Source organism: Phallusia mammillata, chromosome 1 (genome assembly GCF_965637545.1).
Source record: "Phallusia mammillata chromosome 1, kaPhaMamm4.hap1.1, whole genome shotgun sequence".
In the NCBI taxonomy this organism is placed as follows: Eukaryota; Metazoa; Chordata; class Ascidiacea; order Phlebobranchia; family Ascidiidae; genus Phallusia; species Phallusia mammillata.
Genome location: NC_137252.1, coordinates 22,837,846 through 22,851,535, shown reverse-complemented (window position 1 = coordinate 22,851,535; position 13,690 = coordinate 22,837,846). Strand labels below are relative to the sequence as shown.

General features: G+C 36.5%; 1 protein-coding gene across 1 annotated transcript; it reads right to left on the bottom strand.

Annotated features, from left to right (window-relative positions):
* Positions 1 to 22: 22 nt before the first annotated feature.
* Positions 23 to 6,105, bottom strand: LOC145209195 (cytochrome P450 7B1-like). Its single transcript, XM_080079469.1, has 7 exons — positions 6,029 to 6,105; positions 5,054 to 5,194; positions 4,548 to 4,860; positions 3,998 to 4,292; positions 2,755 to 3,030; positions 873 to 1,051; positions 23 to 400 (listed from the first exon to the last, which is right to left on the bottom strand). Exons 1-7 carry the CDS (start codon positions 6,103 to 6,105, stop codon positions 23 to 25), a joined length of 1,659 nt encoding a protein of 552 aa, XP_079935595.1.
* Between the last annotated feature and the right edge of the window lie 7,585 nt (positions 6,106 to 13,690).

Genomic DNA, 13,690 nt, shown 5'->3' with positions numbered 1-13,690 from the left:
AAGTCTGTCGCGTGAAATAAATTCATTTGCTTGCAACTGTAACGTCAATATCGGTTTGCGGTGGCATGACACCGAATCCTAAATGTCGCAAATCGAAATCTGGTGCTTCAGGGGGAATTCCCTTCTCATCGGAGGCGAGTGTGACGTCAAAATACGTAATAAGCGAAAGAATAATCATTTTGACTTCGATGATAGCAATGTGACGACCGGGGCAGCGTGTCTTGCCATATCCGAAGGTCATAATGGCTTGGGATGCGCTTATGCGTTGTCCTTGCTTGTAGAATCGACTTTTCGGACGCAGAGCTGTGGTACGTTCCGGTTCACTGGTTTCCGAGCAATCGCTCATGCTTGAGGTTGCATCTTCGCCTGGCCGTGAAATGAAACGGTCGTAGATGAATTCCTGACAATGGGAAGAACATTTATTAACTATTTTGCATAACATACATGGTAAAGCTACTAATGCCATGAATTACGTGAGCCCCACATTTAGCTAAATTTCCATAGGTGGCGCGAAGAGCTAAAATCTTAATTTAGCAGCTAAAGAGGGGTGGGGTTGGAAAATGAGTATTCAAAAAAATTGAAATTACGAACCGATGTTTAAAGTTAGCTTTATTGATTTTTCAACGATAATACCTTACTCCAACCAAAATAGACCGTCAGTGTGTTTGAAGAGATAACGATTTAAACAGGTGTTCGTGCTCTTTGCGCCACCTATCGAACTTGAGCGAACTGAGCGGCTGCCGTGATCTACGGTGCCAGTAGATTTTACGCATTAATAGTTTACACAAAAATACAAAAAAGAATCAAAGTTCAAACGGATCGTTGTTTGCATATGTTTTCCTAACAGTGCGTGAACTAAATCCTTAACTTACGTTTGGACTTTCAAAGATTTCGGAATCCATGTGAGTATTGGGTGCGTAATACATAGTGAAGTCTCCTTTTCTGATTGCGTAACTACTTCCTGACGCAGTCTGCAATGTTGCGTCATCAACGGCTAGACGCAGATTCAAGCTGGAACCAGTCATGCGCATCACTTCTCGAACACATGAATCTGTGACGTCACAATTAATTGTAAGTTATCTTTATCTTTGATATTATCTTCTAACCCTTTTATAAGGTGTTACTCTCGATAGATAAAGTTTAATTTAACGTTTGTTCTTATATTACCCACGCAAATGTTCAATTCACAAATACAACCAACCAAACATTTCCCGAGTGTTCAGTCGAACGCATGTTCGCAATAGGTATTAAAATATGCAGTAAGAATGCTTTTTTTCGTTTTAATTTGTTTTGTGTTTAAATTTTTACCTAACAAATCATGCTGACAAGACGTTTCAATTACCCCTCTGGATGATTTAGTGCCTATAACATTGTTTTAGAACATTGTTAATCGTAAATTAGTATGTCGTTTCTTTCGTTTCCGTTTCCCATAAATTAGTAATGTCCTTTTTTGCTTCATTCAACTAAATATTACGACTTCTACAAAATTTGGGAAAATATTGGCCACAGAAAGAATTGTACACTTTACCGAAATGCCACGTTTCGTAAACGACATGAAACGAAGTGAATCGACTAGAATTAGCATCAGATTATAAATATTTTGTTTGAATGCGATTGTTTTGCTTATTCGTCAGGTACGTTTAAATTTGTCAGGCTTAAGTTAGAGAGGGTGATCAAAACTTGCAAGCGATTGTGGCAAATTTAGCAAAAAATAACCAAATAATCCCAGTAGTGCCCCCGTCCCCTAATTTAGCATTGCAACTGGTAAAGTGCACCGCATGTTTGTCATTTCACGTCAAACCAATTAATGTAAATGAGTTGAAAGCGCCAACCCTAAGTCGTATGCAGCATGCTATTTCGCCAAATCGATTGATAGCAAAGTGATTGCAAAGTGGTTTCAATTTATAGCAAAGTGATTGCAATAACTTGCGGGGAATTTTGATGCGTGTGATTTTTACAATAGGTTGTTTTTCGAAAATAGGTTTTTGCCACGAGTTTTTTTTTTTGCACAAGCTGTCTTGTGGGCTTTCAATTCACTTAATTTTTTTTTTTCAGAAACGAATTGAAGTTTAGAGTAGGGGGATAGAACCAATACAAAAAATCGTAGAAAGAATTCTGAACAAGAGCACAATAGTGTTATTTTTTTCCGAAAACCGTTGCAATTTGTTTTACATTTTTAATTAGGCTTTGTTGTGTTGCTTTAACCTACGTGTCTCCCCTCTCATGTTGTTTAAGTTTTAACATGCAAATAGGCCTGCAATGAATTTGAAGCAAATAATTGCTTATTCGTTTTATGAGTAAGCCGTTTTCTTTTTGTTGCGTGCAAAGGCAGAAATTAATCCCACGTTATATTTAACAAAATTTTAAAGTCGTGCCTCGATGTTTGTAATATCAGAAACTCTGGATTTTTTATATGGAATGTTCTTCCACTGCTCGTTAATCATTCTTTCCAAGGCACATTTTCTTCATTAAGTTGCGATCAACGCTTTATACGCAAATTGCAATCGGCGACGAAACTTAACATTTTAGATACAATATATTTTTTAACGTTTTTGGAATGTATTTTTTTACCCAAAGTTAAACATGTTTCGCATTTACGGACGTGGCAAATATTGATCATTTTTTGTTATTAGCTGACTCAGCGATACGCCGATGGTAAACCTATTCCCCCACCTCAGAATGTATTAGAAATTATCGCACACGTTGGCCTAATCATGTCCTCGATTTCTACCATTAAAACTACTTAACACCTACCAAGAATTACAAGTTTGTCGATGGTAGTTTTATCCAAGCTTCGAATAATCTGCATGCTGGGGAAATCTTCATTTGTTTTACAGCCTTTGCTGTTGTTGTTTGTTTCGAAGCGAGTCGATGAGGATTTAAGCGTATAGTCGAGCTCTTCTCTAATGGCGGCTTTTGCATCTGGGTTCTTCAGGATATAAAAGAGGCACCAGAATAAGGCGGGAATCGTATTGGCTTGAGCCGACCAAAGTATAATAAGAAGATGCCTCGTTCTTTCCTGAAGAAATTCTGTGAAAATAACATGCGGCGATTGAAAAGCAGAAAGCTCGGATTAAAACACTTTTGAAGTGGCGTAAATATCAATGGATAACCACAACGACGTTTTTAAACCGTTTCGGTCTTCCTAAAAAATCTTGAACTCAGATTAAAAAGAACGTTTAAAACTTATTTAACCGAGCTTATGATGTAGTGTATCGCATTCACTAACGGTCACGTGATAAATATATTGCACGGTTGGTATATTCATGCCAAGTGGGTTTCTCGAGACAACCGGAGAGCGGTTGTAATAGTCACGCTGGCAATTCACGAGGTTAGCGATGCTATGGAAAACTGCACCGTCAGCACGTTTTGTGAATGAGCTCGTTTGGCCCGAAAGGACATGATCTGTTTTCTTGCCAATTCGTGATTAAGCCGTATGGAAGAACGCGTGATTTAAGTATGTAGGACAGCTAAAAGTATTGGCTTTGTAAGTGATATCCTCCAATCGCTTTTATTTGAAATCATTTTGGTGGATTCCCTGATGTCACGATGACGTATTTACGTGACAAATGTTAGTTTTGCGCACAAATCTAATACCAGTGAATTTTACCTAAATTGGTTATCCAGCTATTGCAGAACTTGGACGAGCTTGTTTCAAATTGGAGATCAGCTTAATTTGGGTTCGGCCGAAACCGCAAAACTGCCGAATAAATTCAGCCGAAACAACTAAATCATTTGACGTCAAGCGAAGTCGTATACGCTACGTAATGGACATGATCAGGGTTTTTTAAGGTTTGGTTTGGGTGACCGCTAAGTAGTTTTAAGAGACCGCAAGTGTTTCATTTAAATACCAAAAATAGCCATATTTGCTTAAACGAATTATTTATTAGGCTACTGGCAAATTTTGGGAAACCGCTGGAGAAATTTGGTGTTACACAACAAAATAGTTGTGTTTCGTTATCATTTTACTTCCTTGGGGCCTAGTTTGATGTCTTACCTAATTTTGGGTTAACGCCCACAAGGTCACCAATCAGCGATGAAACATCGGTTCGTTTTGACCAATCAAGTTCGCTCAAATATTTGAAAAGGTTGTTCCTGGCGCGCTTGGTGTGCGGCAGAAAATGAATCGGAATTCTGTCGACCAGCAAAGCCGAGTCTTTGTGGTATGCATAAAATTCACGATACAGACTTTCGGTGTCTTCTTTGTACAAATCATCGGATTCAAGTGTACCGAAGAGCAGATTATATGTTACGTCGAAAATCAAACTCTTGCAAAGCTCGTGAAGCTGAAACTGCGGAAAAGGTTAAGTAGGTAACGTCATTACCACCAAAAAAGCTACTTTCCTAAAACTAGCAAACAATTAGATGAACAAAGCATGACATCTGTTAACTACCAATCGAAGGAGTAACTGAGTTTTTGACACCGGTTTTAATTTTATTTAAATTTGGGAATGACGGAAAGCCTACATGCTTGAAACGTCATTTTGAACAAAAATGAGAAGAAAACGTCTCAAGACGAAATCCTGAATAAAAAATCCATTTCTTACCTTTTCCGGTTTTCCTCGCATCACCTTTCTCTCAAAAGCGTGCCACAACGCTCGAGGAACGACACGTCCGCATGAGCTGCAAAGTTGAGACAAGGGCACAGATCCGCGCAGATTGGTTGAAATTAACCGAGGTATAAGATGACCATGCGCGTCTTCTTTCGATGTCTGTTGACCTTTTCTTGGTCCCGCATGGATTCTATGTGGATCTCCAACCATTCTTGAGACGAAATCTCTCAAAATTTCTTTTATGTCTAAGAATTTCGATTTTTCCAGTTTGCGTACGTCTAAGGGGTTCATAAAGACGTGTTGGGTCCTGTTTGTAAAGCATATTGAATTTTTGATTAGTTTGATATCTTTATTTCAACACACGTAACGAAATGGTATTTGTTAATTCGTTTGGTATTTAATTGGTAGTGACGACCGAGTATCACGTACATAACGTGAGGTCAGATTGTTTTCAATTTTTTTTCAAAACATTTTTTACATATTTGCAACATCGTATTTACCATCCGGCCAGCTTGATTGTGAAGACGTCACCATGTTGACGTTGCATCTGACGTAAGTATCCCGTGGGGTCTTTTCCGAAATCAAAAGCTGCCCCAACAAACGGAATTCCGTGTTTCACTAGAGGCGGTTCCCCTTTTCGCCTTTTCAAACAAGAGCAAGAGTTTAATGCTAAAACTATTTAATTATTGTTATTTTTTTCTTAACTTTTCTAAAAGATTGGCAATTTATGTTGCTACGTTTTGTAAAACAATTTTCCAACTTTTAAATCTCAAGGAACTTTTTTCCAAATCTTGAGTTTCTTGGTATAGACCAGTGGTTCTTAACCTTTTCGGTGCGGTTTCCCATTAAAGTAGATCACCAAGTTCAAATTTACTCCTCTGTTATTTTTATAATAATGTGTTGTGTCAAACATTAACAAAAAAATTATTCTTTAATCGAAATAATTTTGTGAAGCGATTTGTTCGGGACCTTAAAGGTATACTGCGATTTTATTTAGTTTTGTTAGTGATTTCTTGAGAAAGTAATATCGTGTGGAATTTTGAACAATCTCAGGTGCTTGCATTAGTCATTTATTGCATCACAATCAACAGATCAAATGCATTTATTCGCGAACAATAACAAAGTCATTGCTACTTTTAGTAATGTCTGTGACGTAACAAACGATGTTTGGATTTTTATGCGCCTTGCAAAACTAGATGTAGTTAATCTTACATGTTGTTGCGGAAAATATTGTTAATTTCAACCCACATGCCCGAGTTTGGTGACTTCTGATTCACATAATTTCCCTCTAAAACCATTAAATTTCCCATTAGTGGGAAATTTCCCACAGGTTAAGAACCACTGGTATAGACTATGACTAATAATGAGGATACAAAAAAAAACGTTATTACAGCAAAGACACAGGTATTTTCTACGTCATTTTAAAACTGGCCGAATTTCACTTCAAAATAATTCTTGTCAACCTAAACACTTACCTTCGCCTTTGAAATGCATAACATACGGCTATAACCAAAGAAATAACAAACAAGCAAGCTGTCACGTAACTAGCCATCTTGTGTTCAACTTTGTTTGTGGACGTTGCTTGTAATGCGCGGCTTGTGCAATGTTGCAAAGGCCTTTTGTAAACGTGTTAGACCCCATATTTGTGGACAGGGTGATTTGGCGACTTAAAGTTTTCTTGGAAACTGTTGAGGATTCGTGATGGAAGGCGGCAGTTTTGAGCACACGCGATGATAAAATCGTTCTCATGCAACGTCAATATCTGCACAAAGTTAAACGAAATTGTTAAACACGCAATTCGTGTACATGACTCAGCGGCATTGGTGACTGAGAAGGGAGTTCAAAACCGTGCCGAGTGGAAATGGACGCAATCGACATTCGCACGATACCGTTGTATGGACTTGGGTTAGATATGTATGTACATGCTTTCGTGGGATTTAACAGTTTGCATTTTGTTCTCCAATTTTTTAGGTGGAAAAAGATGACTGCCAAGTCGTGTGTTGTCATCGTGGTGCAAATTATATAACTATTGGAAAGGATTTCAACAGACTCCTGTGTGTCCTCGTGTATAGTTAGTTTTCTTTTCACAATGATATTATCAAGATTATTGTTATACCAGTAAGGAGTTTTTACTACTTCTATACTTGTATTTTTTTTGTCTAGAAGCATTGGGTTAATAATTTTTTTTATAAAGTCTACTCTTCAAAATTATTTGTTTCAAAGGCATCGATGGCAAAAGGCATGGAGCCACGGCAATAGCAAAATGGGGTTACGATTGTTGTAACTATGAAACACGCATTTTTTCTCATTAAAACGTGCTCAACTGAAAATGAACTTTTCGAATTTGTTTTTTTTACTCAAAAAGTTTAAATATAAGGGTATTTATGCATGACACAAACGTAAAAAAACATTTGTTACAGTTTGGTTTTGGGACATATTCTTTTTTTTTGTACATTCTTATTTTGTGTATTTAAACGAAAAATACTCTTGTAAAATAAATTAGTTTTTGTTGTTTAAGGTCCTACGAATTTTCTCATTCAGTGTTCGGGTGCAAATTTGTTGCAAAAAAAAGCAATTCGGTCCTTGACATTACATCACTCGCACTACAGGATGTCGAGATGCCTGCGTTGTATTGCGTGCACCGATTACGTGCAATTTTTGTAGTCCCCTTAAAAAATGTATGTTTCGAGTTCTTACGCAATCCAACTTCCATTTGGCAAGACGTCAAAAAAGCGAACACACCCATATGATGTCACAATTTAAAAGTAAAATGCACAACTTTTATTGGGGACATCTTTAACAGAAATTTTATTAAGATGCAACCTAACTGGGTTAAAATAACTCATACGCGTTTTTTTGAACTTGCTTGTATCAACGTATGCTTTTGTGATTACACAAGTTTTGCTTGGCAAAAATAAAAATATGGAAAATCGTGGTATGGCATTGAAAAGACAGCACGACTTAATTCCGTTAGTTTCGTGCAAATTCAATCGTGTGTTTCTTGTGCGTGATTTTCAGGTCGCAATGATCAAGCGAATTTTCAGTAGCGAGGGTTCACGACTTCGGTTTCAGGGAATTGTAAAGTTGACGGCGGAAGGCATTTGCATGCAGAGCATTGTAGTTTGTGAATGAAGGTAGTCGAAGTGTGCGATGTACTTATATGGGTTGTTCAAGTTCCCCATGCCTCTCCCTATGCCGTATTTAATTAAATCGTACGTTGGCTTATATTTTAATTCAGATATGCTTTCATACAATTAAAACTTTTCCTGGGTTGATCACAGAAAATCATGTCCCGAGTTCTCATAAGTTTGACTAAGGAAAAAGCATGATCTATATAGTGTATTTATTGATGTAGTTTGGTATTTAAAGTTGTTTCTATTGCGCTGTTCAACCATCATTTTTGGCTGGTTAAATTTGAGATCTGTGCTTTGTTTTTCGTTTTTTGGCCTTTACTGAGATTAAAACACCCTCAAATCCAACTACAAAATATAAGGAAAGAAATCAGGAACGTGTGAAATTTAGTGTCAAACCTATTTAACCTATTTTTCTTTGAATAAATATTTGACATTAGTTGCAAACGATCAAATATTTCACATAAAAAATATTTGTTGGATTTTTCATACAACCTGTTTCACGTTGTTTTACCTTTTAGCACAATATTAATAACCACCCTCCTTGAAATCCTATTTAAGATATCTGATCATAGATTTGAACTAGATAACGTTGGTAATTCTTGTCCAATATGTAGGTTGTAATAAAATTGTAGATTTGTCACGTTTGTGATCGCTGCCAATTAAATGATGATGAGGAAGATAATTATCTTAATTATCCACATGGTAGGCTTATAGTATTTACATAACGTGTAACATTATTCAGTCACATGGTCTTACTAAGTGTTTGGCATTTAACGTTACAATAAAATGTTTTTCAAAACGATTTCCGAACGTTTTATACAAGCAGGTCGGATGCCCTAATTCGAAACATCCGTGCGGATATACTAATTGCTCACATTTTCACCGAATTTTATCGAGCATTTCTGCTCAGTGCCGTGCGAAACATAAAAGAAGTGTAGCAAAATTTGAACTACAAGTTTTTACTTTTTCGGTAAAATATTTTAATATTTATTCGGATTATTTCGGGAAATAATTTTTTTTTCATAAATAATGTGTTGCGAAAATTCGATTTTACTCTGTTACCAAAATATGTCTATATGGCCACCTCGCAGGTTACAACTGACCAGGAAACAACACAAAATTGTGGTTAAACAGACTTATAGGCAGGGTTGCCACACCGTCCTTATTTCTAAGATTTGTCCTTATTTTGAAGGGCTATGTCTTAGAAAAGTTCATTTTTCTTTATTTCTAAGAAATGTCCTTATTTTTGACTTGAGTCCTTCTTTCCGTCTTATTTTTAACAATTACTAGCAAAATCCCTGCTACAAGTAACAGTAAACCTAGACCTGAGCTGTCGTGAGATGCACGAAGTATTTTTTACGAACAAGGAGTAGCTGCAAAAGATTGTTTCTGGCCAAAATATTGCGTATAATATTTCATGGCTCGTAAAAATGCAAAGATTTATTCAAAGACGTTGGTTTTGTTTCGTACAAAAAATAAATTTTTCGGTTGTCCTTATTTTTGGTTTCAGGTCGATGGCAACCCTGCTTATAGGCAAGTAGTTCGGCAACCGCTTTGCTCCAACAAGCGATAGAAGTGAGCTTTGTCAGTTTGGTAAAGAGCAGTGGGGGATTCAGATATTATTTTTCACAACGTAACCTTATGACACTTTAGATATATTTGGTAATTATTCAGGGAAGGGGACACATATTGATTTTACTCAAATTGTGTGTTTTTTTTCTTTTTTTTCTTTTTTTTTTCTTTTTTTTCTTCACCCCAAAGTTTGTCCGACTCGTTTTTCCATCAAATGTTTTATGGATTTGGCTGAAATTTACACAGATGGTAGATATAGTTATGTAGATGTGCACCCCACTTTGTTTTTGTTGATAAACCCTAGTATTTACCCCGCTAGCCCCCTAAAATGGGTTATTTTCTTCCCAAAGTTTGTCCGACTCGTTTTTCCATCAAATGTTAGATGGATTTGGCTGAAATTTACACAGATGGTAGATATAGTTATGTAGATGTGCATCCCACTTTGGTTTTGTTGATAACCCCAGTATTTACCCCGCTAGCCCCCTAAAATGGGTTATTCTCTTCCCAAAGTTTGTCCGACTCGTTTTTCCATCAAATGTTTGATGGATTTGGCTAAAACTTATACAGATGGTAGATAAAGTTATGTAGATGTGCATCCCACTTTGTTTGTCCAAATAACCCTAGTATTTACCCCGCTACCCCCTAAAATGGGTCAGTTTGTAAACAGTGTCAGAATTGGCTGAAATTTGGATAGCTTATACAGTATGCCATTTATAGGTGTCAATTGTTGTGTTAAGCCCTGTAGTCCTAATATTTACCCCACAAGCCACCAAAGTGTAAAACGTATTTGTATGTTACTGGGCACCACAAACGAAAGATTTCTGTTGCTGAATAGTGTTACAAGGGCAAACAGCTGTATGTTACTCGTTTGTGACTTTGTGAATTGCTTGGTTTACATTTTTGTGCCATGGCAGTTAGGGGGTTGTTAACAGCCCTATGACGTAAGAAACATTAACGGTTGTTGCTCAAAACACCTCTAGTGGTCGAAATTTTAAACATTGGCGGATTGGGCTGAAATTCTGCAGTACTATTAATTAAGTCATTGGGGTTTTATATTTTTTTAGTTTGTGTGTCGGACCCCATTAGTTACCCTACTAGCCCCCTAAAATGGGTCAGTTTTTTAAACAGTGTCGGGATTGGATAAAATTTCGGTAGTATGTGGACTATGCTATTTGTAGGTTTCAATTGATGTGTAGCCCCAACATTTACTTAACTAGCCCCCTAAAATAAATGAACTTTTAAAAAACGTCCTAATTATATGAAATTCGCAAAGTTTATTAAACATACTAAGTCCTCAAATGTTATGTTTTGCCCTGTAGCACCACAACTTAACCAACTAATCTCTAAAATGTGTAACCCTTTTCACAATGTTTGAATTGAATGAAAATTGGACAGCTTGTAGAATTTGCTATTCATTTTTTGTTTTACCCCATTATGCCACTACTTACTCCTTCGTTTCTTTGAAAAAGAACGTTAAATATGACATACTTTAAACAGTACCTGGGGTAAATCTAAATTTATATAGTTTATTTTCTACATAGTATTAATATTTAAGCCCAGTCCCGATCACTGCGTTTTACTTGCTTGCAGAAAACAACTAAGGTTATAAAAGACAGTGAATGGTATGGGACCCAATATAAAATAAGCAAAGGAAATATATCAATGTTTTAAAATAGGGTATAGTGTATATGCAAGGGCAATATGTACTAAGCCACCCTTCTAGTTTAACTTAGGACTCGAATGTCGAGGGCCTTGATTTGCTTAGGCTATTGAGACTCTTTTTTACCAACTATTGCTTCACAATATAGGCCTAATTAAGAAGCAAATGCCTACTATTAGAGGGACAGATCCTGTGAATAGCATTTATGTTTACCCAATATAGGCCTACATATATATTGTCAGTTTTGAGTGAAAGTTTGATTATAGAAACTACCTACCAACAACACGTGGAATTGTGAATTAAAAGAAAGAAGCGTATGGCGAGTACAATCTAAAATCAAAGCAAACCACATTTTTAAAATTACTTTTTAGGACACATTTTAGATACTCTAGAAGTCTAGATCTAGAATTAAATAAGTATTATTTAACCATCAGTATGCCGCAGAGCATGAACGTTTGGCGTAGAAACGCTTTCAAAGGGTGCAAAAAAATCGTGATTTAGGGCATTGTAAGCAAATGCGGTGACATGAATATGTTGTAACTTCAAATATATCAGATGCTATACCCAAAGACAGTCAAAAAGCGTGTTATCTCGTTATTTGTTGTGGTTTGAACGTTGTCCTATTTTGAAGGAAATGTGTTGTTCTCGAGATATAAAGAATCTTAAGATTAGAGTCTCAGCAATTTGATGAGAGTCTCAGCAACTTTAAGTACATTCATGTATGTTAATAACCGTTCTGTTTATTTTGTTTTCGGATAATCAATATTTCCAGTTATTTGCAAGGCCAAATCCGGCAAAGTTACAATACACCGAAAAGTGTTTGGTGCCATGATTTAAACGGGCCTTTCTCGCCCTCTTTGCTTTTAGTTCTTAGCTACATTTTTATCGTGCTATTTATGCCTTAATACACCACATGACCCAACTTTGCACGAAATTTTATCGAACACTGAGATATTTGCATAAAAGGCACAATTTGTCGAAAAAAAACAGCACATGCACTTTATATTGCATCAGTGGAAGGTTAAAATTTCTTTGATAAGTATTGCATTATGTGACTATGTCACTCGATCATTGCTTCAATAGCTTAAAAGCTTCGACTGATCATCATATTGGAGCTTGTGAATTAATGTCTAACTTCTTCGACTATTTTCCTATTTTCTCTATACATGTTTGAAATACGTAATTCTAAAATGAAAATAATTAATACACACACACATACTTATGTTGCTTAATTTCATCTATATTCGACTTGGAAATTATTGCAATTTATGATGTTTCCATGTTTCTGTATGGTGAGATGAAGTACTGGGTGTTGATATGTATGACACAATTTTATCATCAACAACATCCAGTTTAAACAACAGGTAGATTTATCACTTTTAAGCATAGCACCCCCCATACTATTAAAAATGTGTTGGCAATTTGACCACATAATCATCTTGTTAGCTACTACACCATCTTGTGCAAAGTCAGCAACATGATTTGAATTGCAGAAACATTGTCAAATTTCTTGAAAAGCATGCGAAAAAAATCATACATGAGCTTCCAAGTTGATGTGATTTTAGCTGCTTTGCCGTTTATACTCGATTGATTGTCGTTTCCCGTTAAATGCGACTTTTCTGGCTTTGCCTGCAAATTACGTACTAGGGATGTGCAAGGGCGTCCGCAGGTTTTCGGTTAGGGGGGGGGGGGGGGGGGTCAAGGTGGGTTCACTCTGACCTTTCGGCCGGATGCAATTTTTTTTTGAAAATTTGACCATTACACCATCCAGACAATTTATCATTTTTATCAGTGTTTACATTTCTACGGATTTTTATCAAAATTGGCCAGAGCACAAATTATCAGAGTTATATAATCGTTTTATTGCACACTATTATCGTGCTCAAGTGAACCTTACGTAAGGTGTAATATACATTTGGGGTAATAATGCACTTTGTTTTGTCATAATTCATAACTGCGTGGTTTCCGCAGCGACCGACTGCTAGAGTAGCTAGTAGTTTCAAGAAAAGATAGTAAAGGAAGGTAAGAACAGAGAAAAAGAAGCATTTCCATTACGCGATGGTATTTGGGAGTCTATAATCTTTAAAACCATGCACAGAAAAAAGTTATGAGTTGTGATTATATCAACAGCAAATTTGAAAATTAGCGATTGTTCAAATAGCTTAGTTTCAATCTGCCAAGGACTGGTAGAAGTGTGGCAAGCTGTAAATGCAGTTAACCAGTAGCCTATATGTGGTGATTTAAGATTTGCAGTGGGCCTAAAAAGATTTGAGCATTTGGCACTAATCCCCAAAATCAATTATTCTGATATCTACGAACCACAAATTTCCATATAACTGCATTTGTCAAAAAACTGAAGAAATTGAACAGCAAGGGTATGATAGAAATTAAAAAGCAAGCGTAGGCTAATGTGTATGATTATGTGGATATCGATGTATCCACAGAGTAGGCCTAAAAAGTTTCTCGGTTTAGAACTGTCTCGTTCTTTCGTGGGTATCAACAAAAAAGAAAGTTGCCTATTGGTACCGGAAATAGTTTTATTTTTGGCAAATGTTTAGAATTAACCCCTCTCCCCAACGTATTGATAGATTTGCGCCACGCTCTGATATATATCAAAAACATTTATTGGAAGTGTATCCAAACTTAATTGTTGTTCGAATTTTGCTGGCAAGTCTCGGTCAAAACATGGCTCAGATCAACCATGTCTGGAGACGCTATCCGGCTGTGTATGATGAGTGTCCACAGAACTCGGAAAAAAAATAAACTCGGAA